Source organism: Notamacropus eugenii, chromosome 3 (assembly GCF_028372415.1).
Source record: "Notamacropus eugenii isolate mMacEug1 chromosome 3, mMacEug1.pri_v2, whole genome shotgun sequence".
Lineage (NCBI taxonomy): Eukaryota > Metazoa > Chordata > Mammalia > Diprotodontia > Macropodidae > Notamacropus > Notamacropus eugenii.
Genome location: NC_092874.1, coordinates 269,949,999 through 269,974,074, shown reverse-complemented (window position 1 = coordinate 269,974,074; position 24,076 = coordinate 269,949,999). Strand labels below are relative to the sequence as shown.

At 38.2% G+C, this 24,076-nt stretch overlaps 2 protein-coding genes across 8 annotated transcripts in view; one reads left to right on the top strand and one right to left on the bottom strand.

Moving 5' to 3' along the window:
- The window catches only part of CEP290 (centrosomal protein 290), a 103,298-nt gene extending 101,909 nt beyond the window's left edge, over positions 1–1,389 (top strand). For all 5 annotated transcript variants that reach the window (XM_072655517.1, XM_072655520.1, XM_072655514.1 and 2 more), the window contains one exon: positions 1,001–1,389. In XM_072655517.1, the coding sequence (XP_072511618.1) occupies positions 1,001–1,231 (231 nt within the window). In that variant the 3' untranslated portion in view covers positions 1,232–1,389. The remainder of the gene's footprint in view (positions 1–1,000) is intronic.
- RLIG1 (RNA 5'-phosphate and 3'-OH ligase 1) lies at positions 196–23,059 on the bottom strand. Of its 3 annotated transcripts, none has more exons than XM_072655533.1 (7): positions 22,805–23,059; positions 13,113–13,230; positions 10,394–10,489; positions 9,409–9,525; positions 7,666–7,863; positions 2,720–2,889; positions 196–2,266 (listed from the first exon to the last, which is right to left on the bottom strand). In XM_072655533.1, exons 1-7 carry the CDS (start codon positions 22,892–22,894, stop codon positions 2,078–2,080), a joined length of 978 nt encoding a protein of 325 aa, XP_072511634.1. In that variant the 5' UTR covers positions 22,895–23,059; the 3' UTR covers positions 196–2,077. The 3 variants fall into 3 exon arrangements, with proteins under 3 accessions (XP_072511634.1, XP_072511635.1, XP_072511636.1); XM_072655534.1 differs by having other exon boundaries at positions 1,567–2,266; positions 2,720–2,883; XM_072655535.1 differs by lacking the exon at positions 22,805–23,059 and adding an exon at positions 20,974–21,040 and having other exon boundaries at positions 1,567–2,266.
- Between the last annotated feature and the right edge of the window lie 1,017 nt (positions 23,060–24,076).

Sequence of the window (24,076 nt, the reverse complement as noted above, 5' to 3'; positions counted from 1 at the left end):
AAAAATTATTCTATAAATTTAGTCTTCTCAATTTAGTTTTTATGGATTTGTAAATACTTATCATTTGGAATGTCTCAGAATTTGATGCTCATAACATTCATGTTAGGAAACCAGGAATATTCTTTCACAATCCTCATTTTGATAGTGAACAACATCTATAAAAACAAGATTTGAAGAAAACTGGAAAGCTCTAAATGTTTTATGCAGTCATAAAAAGTTTATTATTTTAATACTCCCTTACATTAATCATGCTGTAAGTGACCCAAAACTAAATTCCTCATAGGTTTCTAAAACCGTTGAGATGAAGTTGACATTATTTTACCTTCCTTTGTACAACCAGAGTATACATTTTGCTTGTATGAAGTGTTTGTATTAATAACCAGATCATAAGAGCATTCAGAAAGAGTGCCTGAAGAGAGATTTAATTTGAGGGCAAAGAAAACATTGAAAGTGAATTCTTTATTCCTTCTTCCGGTTGCCTAATCTTTAATCAGAAGGTTCTAATCAAATGTTAACATGTACGGCACTTTATAAATGCTATTGTTATTCTAAAATATGGATAAACTAATGTTCATTAAATTAAAATTAAGATAGAGGAAGAATAACCACAAATTTAAAATAAACTCTTTAAATTTTAAACATTAGGGTAAAATCACTTGAATGTACTATTGGGCATGACTTTTTTTTTTTTCAAATTGTCTTAATTATGTCTAGAAGGATACTATATAAACCTTAAATGTCAGTAAGATTTGGAACATAATTTATATAGCGGAGACTGATAGTTTTCATGGACAAAGATGATTATTACCTCTTAGAAACTTGCATTTGAGAGTAGCTTATGGGGAAAAAAATGTACCTTCACAACTGTCTACTTGTCTAGTTGGAAATGTATAAAGTATGCCATTTTGTTCTACTTTTCATATTTAGTTTCCTTAGTTCAAATCTAAAGATTTCACATATTTTATTTCTTTACATTTTAATCTAACTTGTTTCTTATCAGGCAGAAAACAAAAAGCTTAAGAAAGAACTGGAGAACTTAGATCCCTCATTTTTTGAAGAAATTGAAGACCTGAAATACAATTACAAAGAAGAAGTTAAAAAAAATATTATTTTGGAAGAGAAGTTGAAACAACTTTGTGAAAAGTTCCATGTTGAACTGGAGAGTGCTGCTAGCGTTTCTGAACAGTTGGAAGCTGAAATGGATGGCACTAAAAACTCGCCAGTCTGCTGAGGGCTATTTCCAACTCCACCTTTAAACAACTGTTTTCTTTTTTAGAGAAGAAGTTGTAAATAATCACATTCTGAACTAAAGAGTTCACTTATTTTCTTGTATAATTCCAAGCAATGGAATAATTTAGTGAATAAAGTTTGTATTTATATGAAATCATATTTAACTTATCAGGAAAACAATATTTTTTTATTTAACGGAGATGTGGATTAGACATCAGTTCCTTATCTTTTTTACGATGAGTTTCTAAAACCATCATAATGTTCTTGAAATTATAGTATGTTAAATGTTGAACTGAGCCCTATGAGGTTTATAAGCAAGTTATGAGAGGCAAACAATCAAAAGTTAAAGGTTTTTTTTAATAAATAAATGCTGTAGTGCTGCTTAAATCAGCTTTTCGCTTTTCTGTTTGGTTCCCAAGTAATGTGCTACTACAGAAAACGTCATAAAGTAAGATATCCAACAACATTTACGGCATAACTTTGCAAACAAATGATACAAAAATTGTTGGTCTCATGTAGTTATTATTTAAAAAAGGAAGAAAAAAAGCAAAACTTGTCCTTATAAACCCTTCATATACATATGCACCAATTAAGTTTTTAAATAGATAATTTCTACTGTGTCAAACCTGAGGATTTTTACTTTAAAACTGAAAGTTTAAAAAAAAATTGTCATTAATTTTGAAATGTGTGTAGTTGAAAGAATGGGTTCACTTGAATATTAGTGACGAGGTAATTCAATCATGTCAAATGTGCTCTTGAGTTTTCACTTTTTAGCCAGGAGAAAGACCAATATTCAAAAGAAAGAAAGATAATATAGCTGAATTTCAATTGCATTTTCACTTCAAATTCATACATCCAGTTTTATATCTTTGAGTCTGCCAAATTTTTGATTATCTAATTTTGAGAAATGATTAAACAAACACTTGGAATCAAAAGCACAGTCAAATTTGGTCCTGTTCACATTGATAACAACTGGTCGTGAATTCATGTAAGTATCTGGAATGGGCCACCGTAAACCAAGGTGATGACGATGAACCTATTTTAAAAAAAAAAGAACATTAGCATTTGTCCATGAATACTAAAGTCAGAAAAAGAGAAAAGTAACTTAGACTAGTTCTGCAGGAGAAATGAATTTGCTCAGGGGAGAATAAAGATTTTTCATTGGCCTTCAATGTTATATGTTGATTAGAAAATATCTCTGAATACCAAATAACTTTCAGGAGTCAAGCAGAACTATTAATCATTCCCACTACAAAGGAGGTAAGAAGAACTTTTAAAATTTGGAACTGGTCCACCAAAAAAAAGTAAAAAAAAAACCAACCCACCTAACTTTGGTAAAATTCAGTATCATGAGATAAATTAATTTTTATTCAAACTGGAAGTGATGTGCTTTATATTCTTTGCGTAAAGAAAAGGAAAAAACAAACAATTCTCTGGGTTATTTCCATTATAAGGAACTTTGGACAACAAGCTGTTTTTATATAATTACCTTGATTAAACAGCCATCACTGCAGTGCCAAACTATTCCTTCAATTTTTCCTTCTCTGCAGCCCTCAAACCAAGACAACAGGTCATTATGCTTCAGGGCAGGTTGGTTTTTTATTTGAAACACTCCATGTGGTACAAGAAGATGTATTGGATGCTTTTTGCTTCCTAATCCTGAAAGACAAAAATTGACCTATGGCGTTGTTCCATTAATTTCACCATCTTCACACAAATTCTTTTTAAGACATTTAGGAAGGAAAAGGGCTAACTTATATGGTAGAAGTGATTTCTCAAAAACTCTATGATACAATTTCATTCTATTGCTCCAGTTCTGTCTTCCAATAACTAACTGAAGGGTTATCATATGGAAAGAGGACCGTGTATTTGGCTGGTCCCAAAGGGCAAAATAAGGACCAATGAGAAGTTGCAGGGAGACAGATTATGGATCAAGGTCATAAAAAAAAAAAACTTCCCTAAAATTAGAACTGTCCAAAAAATTGGATGGGTACACCCTAAAGCAGGGATGGGAAACCTGTGATCACACATGTGACCTTCTAGGTGTGGCCTTTTGACTGAGTTCAAGTTTTACAGGACAAATCCTTTTAGTAAGGGGAATTGTTCTGTGAAGTTTGGACTCAAAGGGCTGTACTTGAGGACCTAGAGGGCCACATGTGGTCTTGAGGCCACAGGTTCCTCGCTTCTGCCCTAAAGTAATGAATTTCCCATCAGATATGTTCAAGCTACTAAAGAATGCCCTAGGGGGCATTCATGTTTAGATGACCTCTCAAATCTCTTCCAACTGAAAGATTCTTTTGATTCTCGCTATCTCCCAATTCATCCTTTACTAAATGATAAATCTGAGAGTAGGAACCATGTCTTACTTAGCTTTGTGACTCTAATCAGCTAGAAGTGCTGTTACAATATCAAATACGGAATATATGAAAGTCATTATTCCCTACCAACCCCTCTAAATCAGTTTGCTCCTCGGTTTTCTTCCTTTCCCTCTCTTTATCTCTTTCTTCCCTACCCCTGCCCAGTCCCTTAGAGGAGCTACCATTGTAAATACCATCAGGTACCCTCCCCTGCCCCCATTTAACCTTTGATGAGCATGTTCAAGTTCTATCAAAAATAGGGTAGTGGTATCATTTAAAGTATAACAGAATATTAAGTTGTAAGCTGTTTAACCTGTGGGGTTTTGTCTCCACAACTAGACTGAAAAGCCTATCTAGGACAAGGGATTTTTCCTGGTTTGTTTTTTGTTTTTTTGACATCCCTACCCTCAGCCCACTGGGAAGGTAGGGGGTGCAGCAGATGGTGTTCCAGGCAGGAAGATTCAATTTTCTGAGTTCAGATCTGGTCTCAGACACTCACTAGCTGTGTGACCTTGGGCAAGAAACTTAACCCTGTTTGCCTCAGTTTCCTCATCCCAAATGGGGTCAAAAAGAGTCAGGCATCATTGAACAACCACAAAAAATTATGGTCAATAAAGTAATCTGCATACAAGTTACTCAACACATCTTTTTTTTTTTTTTTCACTAAGTTCATAACTAATTAACCAAGTGCCACAAAGAACAACCTAATTGCAATCAAATGTATTCAAATTGCATAGTAAATTGATGAAGGCAAATCTTATCTTAGTTCATTTTTCTGTACCTAAGATAGGAAATTAACCCATTTAGATCACCAGTCAATACTGAAATTCTGCATTTTTTGATGGAAATAAATAATGTTAATGGAAATTGCCATACTTTTGGAAGATATTTAAATAACCTATAAATAATTTATTTTAACCTGGAATACATTCTTGTAGGAATTAACTCCAGGAATATATCTGTAAATTAAGGAACAAACATTTTATCAAGTATCTGCTGTGTTAGGTGCTAAGGATAAAAAGACAGAAAAAAAGAAGCCATGCCCTTGAGGACCTTATATTCTGTATGGGGAAATATGGACACAGAAACAAAATATACACTTTTAGTGGGATGGCACTAGTAGATGGTGGAGAGGAGTGTTAATTAGGCAAATCGGTACAGGAATATGTAGTTACCATTAACTGAGGATGGACCAAAGCTATTAAGGGAAGCAGGAAAGCTTCAAGCACCGAGAATACAGCTAAGTGTGAGAACAACACTGCCTTATCAATAGCTGTTTCCCCAGGATGCCCCTGATGCCCTGGTCTCCTGGGACTCCAGGAAGCTGTAAACTAGTAAAACACTTTTCACGGAAAGCACGAAATACAAAATGTGCTAGGGTCATCTATGAAAACACTCAAGAGTCCACAGGGAAGACATACAAGAAAGGAACCCAGCAAACCCCTGAGGTCACTATGATAGATCATAGACCTCTCCTCCTTGTGATGTTTTTTTGTTCCTTGCTCTGTTGTAGCATAATAGTGATGGTCAGTGTGATCTGTAATACTCTGTAACCTGGAACATGGTCAATATTTTTAAAGTATTATGTGTATGTTCTTTAATGTTCCCATTCAGAAGATGCATAAACCTTTCAACTCTTAATTTCTCCAACAGATTGTCCAGTTCTATATTCCCTTTAATTCTTTATTAGTTGTCCATTTCTGAAAAAGGAACATCAAAGACTCCCATAATTGTTATTACCAACTCTTTTGTAACTTATTAAACTTTTCCTTTATGAATTTATTTACCAGGCCATTTGGTGAGTATAGTTATATGTACATTAAATAGCATGTGTATATGTGCGATCTCATACACACATATACGTACATATCTATATATCTATACAGATATATGTGGATGTATAGTATTAATAACACTATGATTCCTTTAAATATAATGCAGCTTTCCTAGTTCTCTTTTTTAATACTGTGAATGTCTATTTTACTTATATAGTATGTCTGCAATTCAGGCTTTGAGGGAATACTTGATGTATGACAGCCTTTCATATTCATTCTCTATGCATTTTAGATGCTTGTTGATTAGCTGTTTCTCGCACATGGAAGCTTTTGGGGTTTTATTTTCTTATTTATTTTGCTACTCTTTTGCTTAATCTGCTCATTTAAAGTTACTGTTAGGTTTATGTTTTCCTCCCTTTTTAATCCCTCCCCCTTTGTGTCTGCAGTTGGTTTTGCTCACACTATTCTGACGCTCGTCTAGTTGCACAAGCTCCCCCCAAGTCAAAGTCTTTGAATTCCTCTTTCTCTTCCTTCTTTCCCTTCCTAACTTATGCTCCTCCTCTGCTTTTGACCTTTTTCTTTCCCTCTTCAGTTAAGTGAATGATTCAAAATCTTCCCTCTCCACCTCTAATCTCATAATTTAAGTAACACTTCCAAAAAGCTATGACTTGCTTTGTCTTTCTTTCCTTACTGTCAATTCTGAAATTTTATTTTCTGATTCACAGGTTGTACCCTTTAGTTGTTTTTTTCTTTAATCTCTCTGTATCCCTCATGAAAGTAAAATTTCTGAAGTATCACATTTGCTCACTCTTTTCTAAACTATTTGTATCTTATTGTCTGTCATTTTCTACTGTCATATTAGAAATATCTATGCATAAAGGATCACAGCTCTAAAGTCAGAAAGGACCTCAGAGGCCATTTGTCCAATATCTTCATTTTATGGATTAGAAAACTGGGTGTCTAGAAGGTAAAGTATCTTGCCTAAGGCCACAAGATACAGCCACACTCACACTCTACAATCCAAAGATCCTACTGTTAGATATGTAACAATACGCATTTGATTACAAAGAAGTCAAAGGGAGAAAGACCTCATATACTTCAAAATTTATACTAGCCATTTGGTTAGTAGCATCAACTGGAACTACAGGAAACAGTATACGCCCACTGATCTGGGCATGGCTCAACAAACTGTGGTAGCTGAATGTAATGGAACCTTAGTGGATCACAGGAAACTACAACTATGAAGACTATAAAGAAGCACACAAAGACATAAACGGATTCAAAGTAATGTGAACAGAACCAGGAGAACAATACATACAATTATATAACAACAGAAAAGGAAATAAAAAGAAAAGTCATTTCTCTACTCAATAAACTCCAGAGGCTTCCTATCATTTAAAGTCCTTCACAATCTAGCTCCTTCTTGCCTTTACAGTCTTCTACTTTACTTCTGTCCATGTGTGCTGCGATCCTTTGAAACTGGTTTTCTAGTTTCAAGGCTCCATGCCTTTTCACTGGTCATTCTCCATGCCTGGAATGCTCTCTTCTCCTCTCTGCTTCAGGAATCAGCTCAAATCTGACCTTCTATAGGAGGCCTTTCATGGCCCTCACCTATTGTTAATGCTGTATATATCTTTTACGTACACTGTTGTTTGCATATTGTCTCCCTATTTAGAATGTGAGCTCCTTGAAGGTGGGGGGTTGTTTATGTCTGTCTTCATACCCCCAGTATCTGACACATAGTAAATAAGTAATGAATATTTATTGAGTATGATTTCCAAGACAGATAAATGCACTGCCATCTCTTACTTGTGGAGGTAAGGGAGTATGAGTACAGAAACGTATACATACATACTATCTGACTCGGCTGGTGTTTCGGTCATTTCTGATGAACTGTTTTTTCTCCCTCTTTCTTTCTGATATTCTGCTATATAGCTTGTTTTTCTAAGATGGTGGGGAGAGAGAAGAAGGTGGAGGAACACATTTGAAAATTAAGGTAATGTAAAAACAAAAGATATCAGTAAGACATAAAAAAGAAATATCCTTTATGAAGGAAACAATCAGAGGAAGCAGTGCTATATATTGGAAATTACTCTATCCTCCAAGTATTGATCAGTTTTAATCATGAGCAGCCAGAGTCCAGTGGAACCTGAGTGGAATGTCTTGTATATGCAATTCAGCCCAAAGCGTAGTCATGCATTATCTCCCAAAGTCAGCATCTAGAACCCTTTCCTGTGACAGACCAGCATCTCCACATTCCTACTTGTTGCTAACAAGATAAATATGTAAAAGTCTTTACAAACCATAAGGATTTCCATTAACGTTTGTTCCTATAAGCTCCAGTGTTTGTTCCAAGAGATCTGACAATGGCACTGCACTGATTTCCAAAAGTCCAGGGTCTTCAGCATGGTGATTCAATACTAGAGCAAGTTCAAACTCATAATTGACCACAGAAGAATGCCAGCAATACTGTTTGTTATTTTTTTCCACTGGCACCCAACCTATAAGCAATGTGAGAGGGGAATAAAAAGAAGTTTCACTACTATTCTCAATTCATCAAGTTCATCTTATTTGGTTTCAGATTCATACAGGTCAAAACTCAATCTGATTCACATAAGAGAAAAGGAGCCTAGGAGCTTCCCTGATTCTGTCCACGTGGGGTCCTGGCATAGAGAACAATCCTCTAAGTACAGGGCACTTAGAGAATCATGAAAGTTTAGCCCTGGGGAAAGCCTGAAGAAATTACCTAAGTGCATTGTTACTCTTTAATATTTGATCTTTGTCCAACAACCATTACTGCAGGAAGGCAACCCCATAAGGCTTCTAAAAGCCCTGAGTGGATCTTTTCTGGAGGACTACAGAAAGACATGAAGAGTTTCAATTCAGTGGAAGGAGTATCCTCACCCATGAAATCATGGGTCCACCAAAATAATTCTACTGGACACTTGTGTAGATACTCTTGCTCTCATCCCCTTCTTTTCTATAAAACCATGAATGAAATCTGGCTTGTTGGTTTTATGCAATAATATATTTCGAGGTATCTCCAATTTCTGCCATGTCCTGGAACAGCTGACGAACCACCCATGTGCCCTTGTCTTATGCTACTCTATTCTAACACAACCTATAAATCGGCGTGTGCTGGGGGGAGGGCAGGGCTTTATTCTACATCTTTTAACATTATTGTGAGCACCAGTGCAAAATGAGGGCTGTGATCCCTTGCTCTCTCTACGTGACTGGCCTCATTTTCCAGTCCTATATCTTCTTGAAGATATCTTTTAGACCACTTCTTGCATTCAAATCACTGTAATGTACTGGTCTATTAATGCCCATGCTTCTCAGTGAATTCCACAATTTGAACCTTCAGAAATTGTGACATTCCCTGATTCAGTCACATGTAGCAATGTCAGTCTTAAAAAGGGGGTTTTGTTTCAGTGAGAAGATTAGGGTTGTAGAAAATGCTCTGTGGTTTCCCACTTGTAATCCAATCCACTCTCTTTCTCTAGCCCCCCTGTCCATCAGTAGTTTCTATACAAGAGACATGTACTAACAGCCCAATTTGATAGGTTGGCCACAGAACTGCATGGCATAGTCTGGATCATCTGTTTTTCTGAACAAATTGTTGGTTGAACTCTTGTATCATTGTGGTTCTAAGTACTTAGCTCTTAGTAAGGTTCTAAGGTTTAATTGCTATCCACAAAAAGAAGACTCTGAATGTCACTGTAAGAAATGTTACTTCCATTTAGAATACACATTGGAAATCCCCTATGACAGTGGTAAATACCATTGGTGAATATATATCATTTTTTATAGCTTACTTAATAATCAGCAGACTGTCACATTTATCATTGTTGGCTACATTTTGTTCTACTAAATCAAATCCTTTTTTATAATCAACAAACAAGAGAAGTAAAGAACTATTCAAAAGTCACTCATACATGGCATATATGGCATATAAAGAATCTTTTCCTATCTTTTCTGATTGAACTTAAAAAAAATCTTTCTATTAGTAAACATGAAAAACTTATAAAAGAGATAGCCTTTTATACCTGGTATATGCCCATTTTCATCAGGCACTGGATTTCCATTTAACTGTTCTATATCCTTTGCTGGAATCCAACACTCTGGAACAGATCTGAAGTCCTCTTCCACGTTCCAAATAAACTCTTAAAGGAAATAAATGAAATTATTTATAATATGCTTTTTTTTTAACGTACAAAGCATTATACAAATACAAATTATTCTCAATACTATCATTAATAACAACAATATGGTATCAACATAATGATTGTATTTCTTTAGCTTTTTGGTACTAACTGGAGCTGATAAACTTGGATGATGTTGTCAGGGGCATCTAAGTTGTGCCCTCAGTCAAACTGGGTATATGGAGAGTATGATTTTTTCCACATCATTTACAAAGAAATTTAACACAAAGAACCATTTATGAATATCTGTCTTTTCAATCTTTTTTTGTGTGATTTAAGATTAATTTATAAAATGAAAATTCTGGATTTATGTAAAACAGAAACCAAAATTCAATACCTTGATTATAAATGTATAAATTAGTACTTAGCAGTTTTAAATAAAATAGTTAATTATATCTTCTATCATAAAATCATATCTAATCAAAGAAATATTCTTAAAAAGAATAAATAATAACCCATTTTATAAGTTTAAAAAATGTTTCTCCATATATACTAACAGATCACACAGGCTAGGGATAGGGACAGGACCTGTGAATTCACTAATATAAGGTACTCTAAGGTGTAGACACTTTACCAATGCAGATCCTTGAATTCTCTTCAACTTCATAGTCTCAGAGAGCTATGGACATAAGAGTTTAAGTGATTTCTCCGGAGTGTTATAGGCAGAATCATATGGCTTCAAAAAAGAAGCACTTTAAAATTCTTTTTCTTCCAAAATCTTTATTTAACATACTAAGAAACAATTTTTTTGAGAATGCCACCACAACAAAAGACAGCTATTTGTAGATGTAAACTGTTTTAAACCACCAAAGTAATAATGTATACCAACCTTTTGAGTTTTCCTTTGAATACAGGAATCTTTTAAACCTTTTCTCTGCTTGCTTGTTTGGTTTTCTATCTAATCGAGCCCAAAGATATGGCTGACCTAAAAGTTTAAGAGTCATTCAATAAAAATTTGTTAGAAAAAACATTTTACATAAAATTTCTTAACATTAGGGTCTTTTGGAAGAGATAATTTAAGTGCAGCAGAAATCTTTACTGAAATATTGAAAAGGATTTAAGGATATGCAGTCTGACAGACCCACAGAACGCTGTAGGAGCTAATATTTATATGCAGAAATTGATACATCTTTGGTTATGAAGGAATATTAATGAAGTCATGATCATGGCATCACAGATTTAGAACTAGGAAAGACTTCAGAGATCACTTAGTTCAACACTCATTTTAAAGATAAAAGGAACTTTGGTAAAATAAAATGATGATGATCATGTTGATGATATCAATCAAAAATAAGTAAAGGTAAGTAAGTCACAGTTTGAAGCCAAGGCCTATCACTCTAAATCCAGTGCTCTGAAGGATAAGACAGACAACGGGAGAAATTAGGTAACTTTGTTTAAGGTCACAAAGGTGTTGTACAGCAGAGCCAGGATTTGAACCCTAGCCTCTCTTCTAACTCCCAAATGCTCCCTCTTCCTATTGTACCATGCAGTCTCACATAGATCCTACCTATAAGACCAACAGGTAGTTTGGGAAGATCAGACAAAGGATGGAAAAAAGTAGCAAAAATTCAATCCCGGCAAAGCTCTATTCTGTTGTCATTTGGGTCCGGTTGGACAATTCTGCACTATGGACCAGAAAGAGAACTGACACAAACACACCACCACAGATGGAAATACGATACAAGGTAAATAGCTAGTAAAGGTAATTTTTATATTTTCTCACGGAAATGTAAAAACTTAAAATAACTATTAAAGTCCCAAGAGATTTTCTATAATTCTTTCTTAAAAGTATGTCCCAGAGTTGTCTTCTGATCATATGCTTTTTAAAATTTTTAGCTTCCTCCCTTATATTCAAACTTACATATCTAAATAAATGCCAATATAATCATTAGTAGTGATTCCAGCAGCCCAAGAAAAGACTTCATGATCTAATGAGAAAGCTAAAATAACTATAATTTTTATCATTTTGACATTAAATTATGTGTGGTGAAGGTCAACAGGCCTCAGCCCATTACCAAAGACTAACTTACGCACACCAGAAGTATAATAAAAAGCCCCACCATACAAAGGGAAAGGCATTAGGAGTGGTGTGAGCGAAGAGACAAAGAAAAGGTATGGACAGTCTGAGAGCTGCAATTGTGCCCACATTATGTTAAAAGTCATAGAGAAATGTCTCCAGGGTGTTTGGTGAACACTCTATGGGAAAGATAGGAAGGCTTCAAGGAGGAGCTGATACCTCCACAAATGGTGACTTGGGAAAAAATGTCAAAAGACAGTGTGACTGGTGGTTGGGAAGATTGTATAACAGAGAAGTACATTCCAGAGTAAAGGGAACAGCACGAACAAAGGAACAGACAAGGGAAAGGACAGAAATAGAGGACAAGGAGTTGGCTAATTTGGCTATAATGTATACAGTACAAAAGTAGTATGATATAAAGTTGGAAAAATGGGTTGGAGCCAGACTCAGAAGGATCTTGAATGCCAGGATGAGGAGTTAATAGTTTATTCATGAAGCTCATCTAATTAAGGGCTGAATGCTCATCTAGTTCAAGCCCCTCATTCTGAGAAATGATAAAACTGAGGCTCAGAGATAACTTGCCCAACATCATAAAAGTAGTAACTTTAATAGAACGGGAATTTGAAGGCAGGTACTCTCAATCTAAATCTGGTATTCTAAGTGCACCCAAGTTAGGAGTCAGGAAAGGCCTGTAATCAGATTTGGCCTCTGACAGTAATTATGTAACTTATAGGCGTCCTAGCCTCGCTGGGCCTCAATTTCCTCATTTATAAAATGGGCATAATAATGTCTATAGTATTTGCCTCACAGGTCGTTGTGAGCATCAAATGAGAGAATATATGCAAGGCACTTTGAAAATCTCAAAATAAATGCAAGATATTATTGCTGGCATTATTATGATTATTTTCACTGTATCATAAGGAGAAGACACTGAGGGTTTCTAAGTAGAGTGATTAGATAATCATTTGGATAGGATTACTCAGGCACCAGGATAAAGTATACAGTGGAGAGGGAACAAGCTGAAAGCAGGAGGACCAAGCAGGATGCTTGTATAATGGTTCAGGGGAGAAAAGCCAAGGTGCTTCCCGAAGAAGTATTAAAAAGGGAGCTAGGATGATAGATCTAAGGCTGGAAGGACCTGAGAGGATGCCTAGTGTCAGAAGCGGGATCGGAACCGTAGGTGTTCTTTCCATTGTACCATCCAGAGATTAAGCAGGGAGAATCAACTGCACTTGGCCATGGGTGGATGTTTGGAGGTAAAGGTGATGAAACAGTCATGGGAGACTGTAGAGTCTTGGGTCACTGGGACAATGACGGTAACATTGACAGAAACACAGAAATGAGGCGACAGGAAAAGTTGGCCTGGGGTAGTGACGACGTATTGGACATAACCTTACGATAAAGGAAGTCCGAAGGTTGACATGTAGCAAACCCTTTCACATTTCAGTTTAATGTCATATTTTCTACAACATTTACAGTAAACAGAGCTCAATATTGATACTGAAAAAGAAAATAAATTTTAGTACCTTACCTTGGTAGGTAGTGACATAACAACATGTTCCATCTACTTTTTCAGTGGGAATTGCATTGTATATATCTGCATCTAATGCTTTGTAATTTATAGTTTCCGTAGCCAAAACTTTAAATGGCTTAAAGAGGAAAAAAAGAAAACATAATTTTAGAAATATAGGTATAAATACAAGATATTCTTATGTATTCAAATGTTACTATTCTCTCCTACAACTTCCAGTTTGAGTCATTAAAGCTTATTTCTTATCCCACATTTTAAGAATTACTGAATTCTACAACATCCCTGAGGCCGACATACTAAAGATTTACCCCTACTTTGTAAACATAAATAGACAAAACAAAAATAAATTTTATCACACAGCTGTAATAAGAGATTGGATTACTTTAGTTAAAAGTCATCATAAGCCACATTCTTCCTGGCTCAAGTGAAGCTCTGTATCTCCTCTGATCATGACGGCTAAGCCTATCTGTTCTTTCCTACACACCCACATTCAGAATTCTGCTATTTTATTTCTTTTTTCCAGAGACGTCTTCCAATTCCAAAAGACATAGGAAATGGTGTAACTTTCTTTCCACTCCTCTTGATTTTTCAATTGAGAGAAATACAGAACACCAGAATACTTGAAAGTGAATCTGGGTCAAGTCTGATATTCTGTAGTACTTTATCCATATTAACAACCATGTAATTATCATCTCATTATTTCTACACAGGAATTTCAATACGGATCAAGGTCAGAATGTCTTCTAGAGTTTCACTTATTTTCAGATGCATCTTTTTATGTTGCCGTTGAGTAATTTTTTTAGTTATGTCTGATTCTTCCTGATTCCATCTGAGGTTTTCTTGGTAAGGACACTGGAATGATTTGTCATTTCCTTCTGCAGCTCACTTTACAGATAAGGAAACTGAGGCAAACAGCGTTAAGTGACTTGCCCAGGGTCACACAGATAGTAAGTGTCTGAGGTCAGATTTGAAGTTAGGTACTTTTATTTCATTATAAACACATTTCTTAAAAGTAATAGCTTCTGTCTTCAACATCTATATCTTTGAAGTATGTTATAATACACTTCTTACTGTTAATCACCACTTTAAGAGGCTCTTAGCCAAGTAATTATTCCCTTCATCTTTTCCCAGCACGATCATTGGTCTTCCAGGAATTTCCTCTAATACTCTTCTTCATTTAGAGCTATTCTGATGGTTGTCACACCTGTTTCTGAACATTTCAGCATAATCATGTGCTCACAGACAGAGTTGGAAGTAACCTCAGAGATCATCTGGTCTAAGCCCCTCCTTCTGAAGACAAGGAAGGCTGCTGAGGTCCAGAGCAGTGATTTGCCTGAGTTCACACAGAAATTAAGTATAGAACCCGGCCCGCTGACTTCAAATTCCATGGCAGTTCTATTGGAACACATAGCCTGGAAAAATTAATCCACTCACAAAACATTTCTTAAGCATAGTAGGTGTTGGAGATACAAAGGACAGTAACAGTCTCTACCTTCAAACTTACACTCTTGAGTTGGGGGAACATGGTATGTACATGTTATGTAAATGTACATAAAATATATAACAAATAAAGGTAAGGTCATTTTTCTTTCTTTTTTAGATTGGGAGGAAGGCATTGGAATCTGGGGAGATCAGTCAGAGGCCTCATGTGGGAGGTGGCGTTTGAGCTGAGCTTTGATGGAAAGGAGGGATTCTAAAAGCTGGACTTAATAGTGCATTTCAGATCTGTTCCCTCTAATTATTCTCTTCTCCAGGCTAATTATCACTACTTCCTTCAAATGATCTTCAAATGACACAGTTTTGCGTCACCTTAACATGTGAGTTGCCCTGCACTCTGAATGCTTACCAGCTTTAGAAAATGCTGGGCTCAGAGCTGAATACGGAATCCAGATGTGGTCGCATCACAGGAAACCTCTTCACCCACACTCCAGTCACCTCATCCAATAACGCTGGCACCTGGCACAGCCTTCCTCTTCCCCTTGTTTCCTGTTATCATCACTGATAACTTCAACATATATGATGATAATTATTCTGACCCATGAGCCTCACAGATCCTCAACCTTGTCAACTCCAATGGCTTCAATCCATATTCCACTTCAGTCATACTCTACACTTTGCCCAGGCCTCAGATCTTACAATAACTTAGCACGGATCTCCATCTATGGAACTGACCATCAGGAAAAGATAAGTTCAGCTTCCTCCTCAAACACTTAAGTAATTATTCAAATTTGGGAAAATCACATATTTTCTGAGCCTCAATTTCTTCATCTATACAACAGGGATAAAAACTGCATCTACCTAACAGCTGTTGTGAGGATCAAATGATAATATGGAAAGTACTTTGCAAACTACATGTCTATATGGCACCTAAGCCATAAAATGTATTATTATTTTTACTATTTTAATCACCATTATCATCATCCTCATCAATCAAATGATATTTAGTGTGCTAGGCACTGTGCTAGCTGTTGGGAATAAAAGTATAAATAACCCCTATATGCAGAGAGCTTGAATTGTCATGAGGAAGACAAGTACATAGTTGGATATACAGGGAATAAATATAAAACAAATAAATACATGCAGTGAACCAATAAGATCTATACAAAGTAACTAAAGACAAGACAATTTGGGACAAAGAGCACTAGCAGCTGGATAGAAGGCTTAACGTATTAGACAGTGTGAGTGTCACCCTAAAGAAAGAGGAACTTTCTGAGGTGGGAGGGAGTAATTCCAGGCACACCATGATGGCTGATGCTATGACAAAGCAATCCTTAAAGGAAGAGCACAAAAGCCTGGAAAGACAGGTGAGAGCCAGGGTCTCAGGGGAATTAAAAGCTAAACCTTTGATCCCAGAGGTAATAGGGAGCCACAGGAGTTTTACCAAAAGGGGAGGCACATGGTCAGATCTGCACTTAGGAAAGGTAACTTTGATGGCAGTGTGGAGGATGGACTGGAATGATAAGGTAAAGAAAAGAAAGGAAGACCAATTAGGACCAGTCAGGAAGCTTTGTAATCTAGTTGAGAGGGAAGCAATTAAGGTGGTAGCTACATGGTGAAGTTAGAAATGGCAAGATCTGGAAACAAATTGCATATATGGAATGAAAAGGAATGAAAATTCATGGACAATTATGATGTTATGAACCTGGGTGAGTAGGAGGATGGTGGTAGCTTCAAAAGATATACGGAAGTTTAGAGTAAAGGAGGAAAGATAATGAGTTTAATTCTGGACATGATGAATTTAAGTGTCCAAAATGCCTAACAGTAGTTGATGTACTGACTTTCCTATTTACTTTCAGTAAAATAATCAGTAAATTTACTTTCCTAGTAACTGTAAGTCATCTGCATAGAGATGATGGTTAAACCATGGAAGCTGATGAGGTTACCCAGAGAAAGTGTAGAGCAAACAGAGAAGAAAGCTTAGGACAGAGTCCCCACAGTCAGAGTGTGATCTGAATAAGAACAACCAAAGAGATTGAGGAGAGGTCTAACAGGTAGGAGAAGAACCAGGAGAGAGTGGTATTAATGAAAAGCAAGAGAGAATCATGAAGAGGGAGGTCAGGTGTCAAATGAATCAGGCAGGTAAAAAAGGAAGATGACAGAAAAAAGTCATTAGATTTGGCAATTATAAGATTATTGCTACCACTGGGAAGTGCAATTTCAGTTAAGTGATGCGGTCCAAAGCCAAAGTGTAATGGGTTGAGGAGTAAGAGAAGAGAAAGTAAAGACCACAAGTGTAGACAGCTTTTCAAAGTTTGGCTGAAAGTGAAGAGATATGGGATGGTGGCTCTGAAGGCATGGTAGGATCCAGTAAAGTTTTTTGTTTTCTTTTGTTTTTTTTAGGATAAAGGAAATGGGTATATTTTTAGGCAGCAGTGAAGGGACCAGTAGATAGGAAAGGTTTAAGGACTGAAGAGAAAAAGGATGATTAAAGATGCAATCTGCAGAAATGGATAGGAGGGGAGGTGTTGGCAAGAAGGGCCACATGTTTGTCAGACTGTGGGAAGGAAGAAAGAAAAGCAAGAGATGATGTCAGGGAAGACAACCTGAGTGCAGAGAAGTATAGAGATAATATGTAATTACTAAAGAGAAGGTAATTTCAGGGGGAAGGCACTAGTACCTGTGGGCAGGAACAGCCACATGCAGTAGGTGGCACATGAACTGAACTTTGATATAAGTTAGCGATCCTAAGAGGCAGAGGAGTCATGGGGGACGACAGCCTGTGTGAAGGACGCAGGAAGGCCAGTGTGGCAGCTCACCAGAATGTGGTAAAGGGTGTAATGTGGAATAAGCCTGGGAAGGTAGGCTAGAGTCCCACCGTGATTACTACCATATTTGTGGACTGGATTTTTTAGATAGAAATGTTTATATTGAAATTCAACAAATTCTCTGGAAAGGTTCTCTGCATCAACTTGAAATATCACCTATCAATTACTGACAGCAGTTCTTGAAGTTATAGACTACTCAAAATTAAAGACTTTTGATATTCCAAAAGATATGCTTAAGGCACAAAGCCTACACAAGGTAACTATGTCTCCAACAAACAAGTGTCTTCCTGGTCCTTGGCTAATCTTTAACCACTCTTTTCTTCACTGGTATTTCCATTTTCTCTATAACGTTACCAAAGTCAGTCATTTAATCAAACAACATTTATAAAACACATAATAAGTGATAGGCTCTGTGCTAAGTGCTAGGGACACAAAGAAAGCGAAAAATAGTCATTTCTTTCAAGGACTTCACCTTCGAATAGGAAAAATAACCTGTGAATAACTAGGTACATAAAAAATTTATACAGAGTAGATGGAAGGAAATCTCAGAGGGGTAAGGCCTAGCAACTGTGAGGACTGGGAAAGGCCTCTTCTAGGAAATGGGACATGAGCTGAAGGAGGTGAGGGGGCAGGGCATTCCAAGCACAGAGGACAGCCAGCACAAAGACAGAGACAAAAAATCCAAGTGTTGTGTCTGAGGAATAGCAAATAGGCCAGTGTATCTGCACTGGAGAGGAGGTAGAGGGGAGTAAAGAGGAGGAAGACTTCCAAAGGTCAGGAGGAGACAAGTTATGAAGGGCGTTAAATGCCAAAGAGAGGAGTCTGTATCCGATCCGGGAGGTAATAAGGACGCACTAAACTTAGAGGTGGGGAGTCATGGTCAGGTTTGTGCTTCAGGAAAATCATTTTGGAAGCTGAGTAGAGAATGGAATGGAATGAGGAGAAGGTTGAGGGAGGAAGATCAATCAGAAGGCTACTATGATAGTCCAGGAAAGGGAGGCTGGTGAAACTCAAAAGGACTATTTCAACAGCCAAAACCCCTTAACTGAATCAAGATAGAGTCATTACAACTAATTAATTTAGAACTATAATGAAAAGCTTGAGTAAATTTTTGGTCTCTACCTTGGCACATGGATTTTTGTTCAATGCTAACCGGTCCTCCTTTTTCCTACTTGCAGCCTACCTAGGATTGTTTACCTTTCATTTTTCCTCATCTTTTGTTTGCTTCTTAAGTTTTTGCTCTTAGTCCTCATTTCAACTAGGGGCCATCTCTTAAAATTCAATAGTTGCCAGGCCTAGAGGCCTGAGGGCTACCCGAGTCTTACCTTACCTCTATCGCAGGTCTTCGGCTGGCCAAACCGGATAAACGTATGAGAGAAGAGACTTTCCGGAGTCGAACAAGGGTTAAGCTTTATTCAGGGTCCTGGTTACAAGTGCAGGGGAAGCTCTTCCTTAGGAGGGAGCGAGGAATCTCCCAAGGAGGCAAAGATCTTACAGTAAGAGATTGGAAGCAGAAGTGTAAGTGGGGAGAGAGGGGGAGGGGAGAGCGAAGAGAGGAAAAACGGAGCCCTCTGTCCTGTAAGGGCCCCTCCTGAGCTAAGAGAGCCTTCAGGCTTTCCTGACCCTAATTAAGCTCTCCGGCCACATAGTTTGCACCTGAATACCGTGCCTGTTAGATAACAATAGGTGTGCCCAGATCCGGGACAGTCTCGAGGGGGATGCTCCTCCCATCACGTTTCTCACGGGAAGAGGCGGAAATACACGAGATTGCTTGGTCTCACTCCTCGATTCCCTGGTGTTTTATGGGGGGGCCTCATGAGAACTCTAAGATTTAGAAGTTCCCACCTTTACCCGCCCAAGACTGTCCACATGGAATTGAGCTTCCATCCCCAGCAAATAGTAAATGTTTTTACCTATTGGGTTTGGTTGTTTTTAAAAGAATCTTTATGATAAGAAACAGAGCAAAATACATCAAAGGAGAAAGCAAAGCTGTATAGATGCTTCATCTGCTTCTAATTTATCTGCAATATTAAGAGTTATTGAGTGCCTTAAAGTTTGCAAAGCACTTTACACTTATGTCATTTGAGTCTCAAAATAGGTCTGTTAGATTAGTGTTATCTCCATTTTATAGATGAGGAAACAGGCTCAATGTGGTTAGGTGACCTGCTATCATATCCTGAGCATCAGAGATGGGATTTGAACCCAGGTGACTTTCTGCTTCCAAGACGAGAACTTTATCCACTAGGCCAGGCCATCCGCTACCTTCCTTTGTGGGGCATGATATATTTTTTTTCTTTGAAAACTGCCATAAGAAACTTCTGATTAAGACCATGTCTGTAACTTACTCTGTGAACAGAACTCAGTAAACTATCTAAAACAATTATAATTATTGTAAAATATTTAGAAATGAAATATAGAATTCACATAGAATCAGGTAAGTTTATGAATCTCCTTAGCATGAGAGGTGGTACTGACTGAAATAACTTCACAAAACATCTTGATGCCTATGTTGAACAGCATTTCCATAATGAATTTCCATGGACAACTGGGGTATTTGAATGTTACACTTTTCTAAAGAAAAGTGACATCAAAGAAAAATTCTGTCAGCATGCTAGAACTCATCATTAAAGATTTGTGAGCAAATTTATCAAAAACAAACTCATTTCCCCTTGTGACAGGGTTGCCAACACCAGAGTACACTTGAATTTCAAAATAGTGTTTAAAAAGTCTCCCGTGATGTCCTTGGGAATAAGATGAAAAACGTTAGGTAGGCAGATTACCAACTAGATGCATAGTAAAATGTAAAAAATAGTGATTAAAATGAAGGTCACTAGTGTAGCAGACTGTTCTGTTCAACGCTACGAAGGACTTACTCAGCTGACAATGTAAGTAGAAGCCTGTCAAATGTCTGAATAGCATTCAGCTATGAATGATAACTAATACAGAGGAAAGAGTCAGGATCCCAAAATGAAATTTAATAGGAATAAATACAAATTATACTATTGGGTTCAAAAATTTAAAATACGGGAAAGATAATGTGGTCAAAAATAGTTTTAATCACTGGTGGTTGTAAGTGAAGGGTGTAACATGATAGTCAAAAAAGCTAATGCAATGTTAGGCTGTATTCACAAACTGGTCAGAATTTGAGAGGTGAAAATTCCATGCATCGTGCCTCAGTTATACCTCTTCTAGAGTATTCTATCCATTTTTAGGTGCTGTTGTTGCTGGACCTACTGTGTGACCAGAATGAAGTGGTCTGGCCATTCTGAAAAGCAATTTGGAACTATGCCCTAAATGTTATTAAATATTCATGTTCTATGACTCATAGAGAAAAAAAGTCCTACATACACAAATCTTTTCATAGTAATTCTTTTTGTAGTAATAAAAAAATGGAAAAATAAGGAGGTTCCCATTAATTAGGGAATGGCTAAACAAAATATAGTATGTGAATGTAATAAAATATTGTGCTGTAAAAATGATGACAGGAACAATTTCAGAGAAACTTGGGAAGACTTGCATGAACTGATGAAGAGAGAGGTAAACAAAACCAAGAAAACAATTTATAAAATAATAGTTATAAAAAAAAAACAACTAACCATTTTGAGACTTTATCCGAAACAAAGCAATGATTCCAGAGGACCAATGATGAATAATGCTATTCACCTGACAGAAAAATGTTTGACTAAATACACAGAATGAGACACAATTTGCTTTGACTAAAGAATTTGTTACAAGGCTAAGATGTTTGTTTTTTAATTGGATGGGGGAAATGAAAAGAGAAAAAAATTCTTGATCACTGAAAAAAATTTTTAAAATATAAGTTTCTTGAGATTAGGAACTGTTTTCCTTTTTTGCACAGCATGTCTCTTGCAGCGTCTGGCATGTTGTTGGTTGGTTAGAGTACATTCCAAAACTGGAGTACATTCAGAGGAAGGCTTGAAACCATGGCATGTAAAGATCAGCTGACTGTATGGGGGATTTTGAGTCCAGAGAAGAAAAACTTGGGTAAGACAGGAGAGCTGTCTTCAACTATTTGTGGAGCTATCATGTGAAAGATGAATTAAATCTTATTAAATCTTAATCAATTAAACCTAATGGAGGCAGATGAGCATGAAATCTTCCCAACAAATATAGATCTCCAAAAGTAGAGTAGTCTGTCAAGGCTGAGAAGGCAGTGAGCACCCAGTCCCAGCAGTGAGAAAATTAAATAGATCTGTCAACAGCACATGTGGGACTACAGCCAGGGAAAGAAGTTAAGGGATGGAAATATGGACTTAAAAATCAATGGATCTCAATTCAATGGTTATTAGGTACCTGATATATGCAGGGCAAATGTGTTAAGTGATACCCACTATTTGCATATATGCAGTGAAGGTGGTTACAGCTGAGATGGTTGGAGTCAAAGCTATCCAAGCTATCTTTTCCAAAACACACTTGCCCAGTAGGTGTGGTGGGTCCAGAGATAGCAGAACTAGGTATGGAATCATTTCTGGAAAGAAAGTATCTAAGTCCTTATCTTCCACAGCAACCTGCTGAGTCAATTGCAGATCTCAACAGGCAAAAACTTCATTGGGCAAGGACTTGTAAAGCCATCCTCAGGTTCTGGGAATAATTCCTCCTCAGGTTCTTTACACTGTCCTCATTTTCCGTGCTTGTGTGGTTGACGTGTTAAATGCCTGTATGTCTATGTGTGTGTGTGTTTAAGTACACACGTGTGGTGCCCTCAAAGTCTTAATGAAGATTTAAGCTGACTTGAACAGTTGAATGTAGCTTAGAGAGCTAGCTTAAAACTTCACTAAGACTTTGGGGATGTTTTCTTGTGTGTTTGTGAATGAGTGTTGGTGTGTGTTGTGTATATTTGTGTGTATGTATGTATATGTGTGCATGCATGCATGTATATGTGTGTATGTGTATATGCATGTCTATGTGTGTTTAAGTACACACGTGTGGTACCCCCAAAGTCTTAATGAAGATTTAAGCTGACTTGAACAGTTGAATGTAGCTTAGAGAGCTAGCTTAAAACTTCACTAAGACTTTGGGGATGTTTTCTTGTGTGTTTGTGAATGAGTGTTGGTGTGTGTTGTGTATGTTTGCGTGTATGTATGTATATGTGTGTATGTTTGTGTGCATGCGTGTGTCTGTGTGTTCGTGTGTGGACACCCAGAAAGGGGAGAAGGGGAGAGGCCGGAGGCTCGGGAGGGGTCACGGAGGCGGCAGAGCCCACGGTGACGTTCGCGGGGGCTGCTCCCTGGGCGGTCAGCAAACACAAACGAGTCTCTCCGTCCCTTCCGTGACTGCGTCCCCGCCTCCCATCAACCCCAACCACCCGGGGTGCGAGCCCCCGGTGCCCCGCCCCGGGGAGGGGGGTCCCTCAGCCCCCTGCCCCGCCCCCTTGGGGGGGGTCCCCGCCCCTGGGCCCGCCGCTACCTGGTGCTCTCTCTTGACCGACGGCTCGTCCTTCACCTCCGTCACAAACACGCAGGGCACCTTCCTCTGCACCGAGCCCAGGCGCCGCATGGCGGGCCGCAGCGGCCCGGCCCGGCCCGGCCCGCGACCCCGCCGCTCACCCGGCGGCAGGCAGGCAGGCAGGTGGCCAGAAAAGCGCTAAGATACCCGAGTGAGAAGAGAGAGAGCGAGCCGCACCAGGCCACCGGCTCCAGACGAAGTGGCAGTGCGGATCACAAGGGGGAGGGCTCTCCATCAACGACCAATCCCGCCTCCCGAAGGGGCGGTCCTTCCGCTTAGGCCGTTGGGAGTTGTAGTCAAATTGAGGGCTGAGGTGAACTTCCGTATCCGCCCTCGGCTCGGATCGTTCTGTGGCTAATGACCTGCGTGGGGACTTCTCTCTGTGGATCCGGAACCGAAAAGTTCTTCCAAATAATGAACTCAAACCACATAAAATGAGAAGCTGTCAGTAACTTAACATGTAATATGCTCTCTAGAACTTTCCTCTAGAGCTCCCTCTTTTTAGTGAAATGAATGAATGTAACAGTAGCTAACACGTACACAGCGCTTACTTACCCTTGTGGTCTCTCTTGAGCCTCCCAGGCCTGGGAGGAGCCCCTTGTTACCGATGAGGAAATCGAGGCAGACAGAGGTGACGTCACTTACCCGGGGTCACTAGAGGCCAGCCCTAGCGCGCTATCTGCGCAGCCACCTAGGTGAGTGGATGGATAGGTGAAGCCTTGATCAATTAAGCCCTTACCACGTGCTAAGCCACGGGGGTACAAACAACAAGGGGGAGCCTGCCCTGATGGAAGTAACAGGAAAATTAACAGGAGAGGTGCCGCAAGCTAGAGGAGACCCCCCAACCAGGGCAGGAGAGGAACTGATCCCACAACATAGTATTGTTCATCTGAACCTGTTAAAGGACTGCTTTGGACATCTGACAGCATGTCAGATTGGGGAGATGGCCCAGACAAGGGAAAAACACTAGTAAATCAAAAATTACTGCGATTCTCTACCAGATTTCAGCCTCAAATCCCTTATGCAGGGAATGTCAGCTGGTAAGTGTTCTCAAATCAGACTGAGTTCAAGAGAATTGCAAGAAGCAAAGAGCTCTCTCAGAAAACGTCTTCTGATACATGTGCTTGAGAAATTTCCTCTTAATATTCATCTTGGTTTCTTATGCTGGGACTGATTTTGTAACACAAACCCACTTGATTTTCTTAAAATTCTCACCATATATGTTGCTTTTTG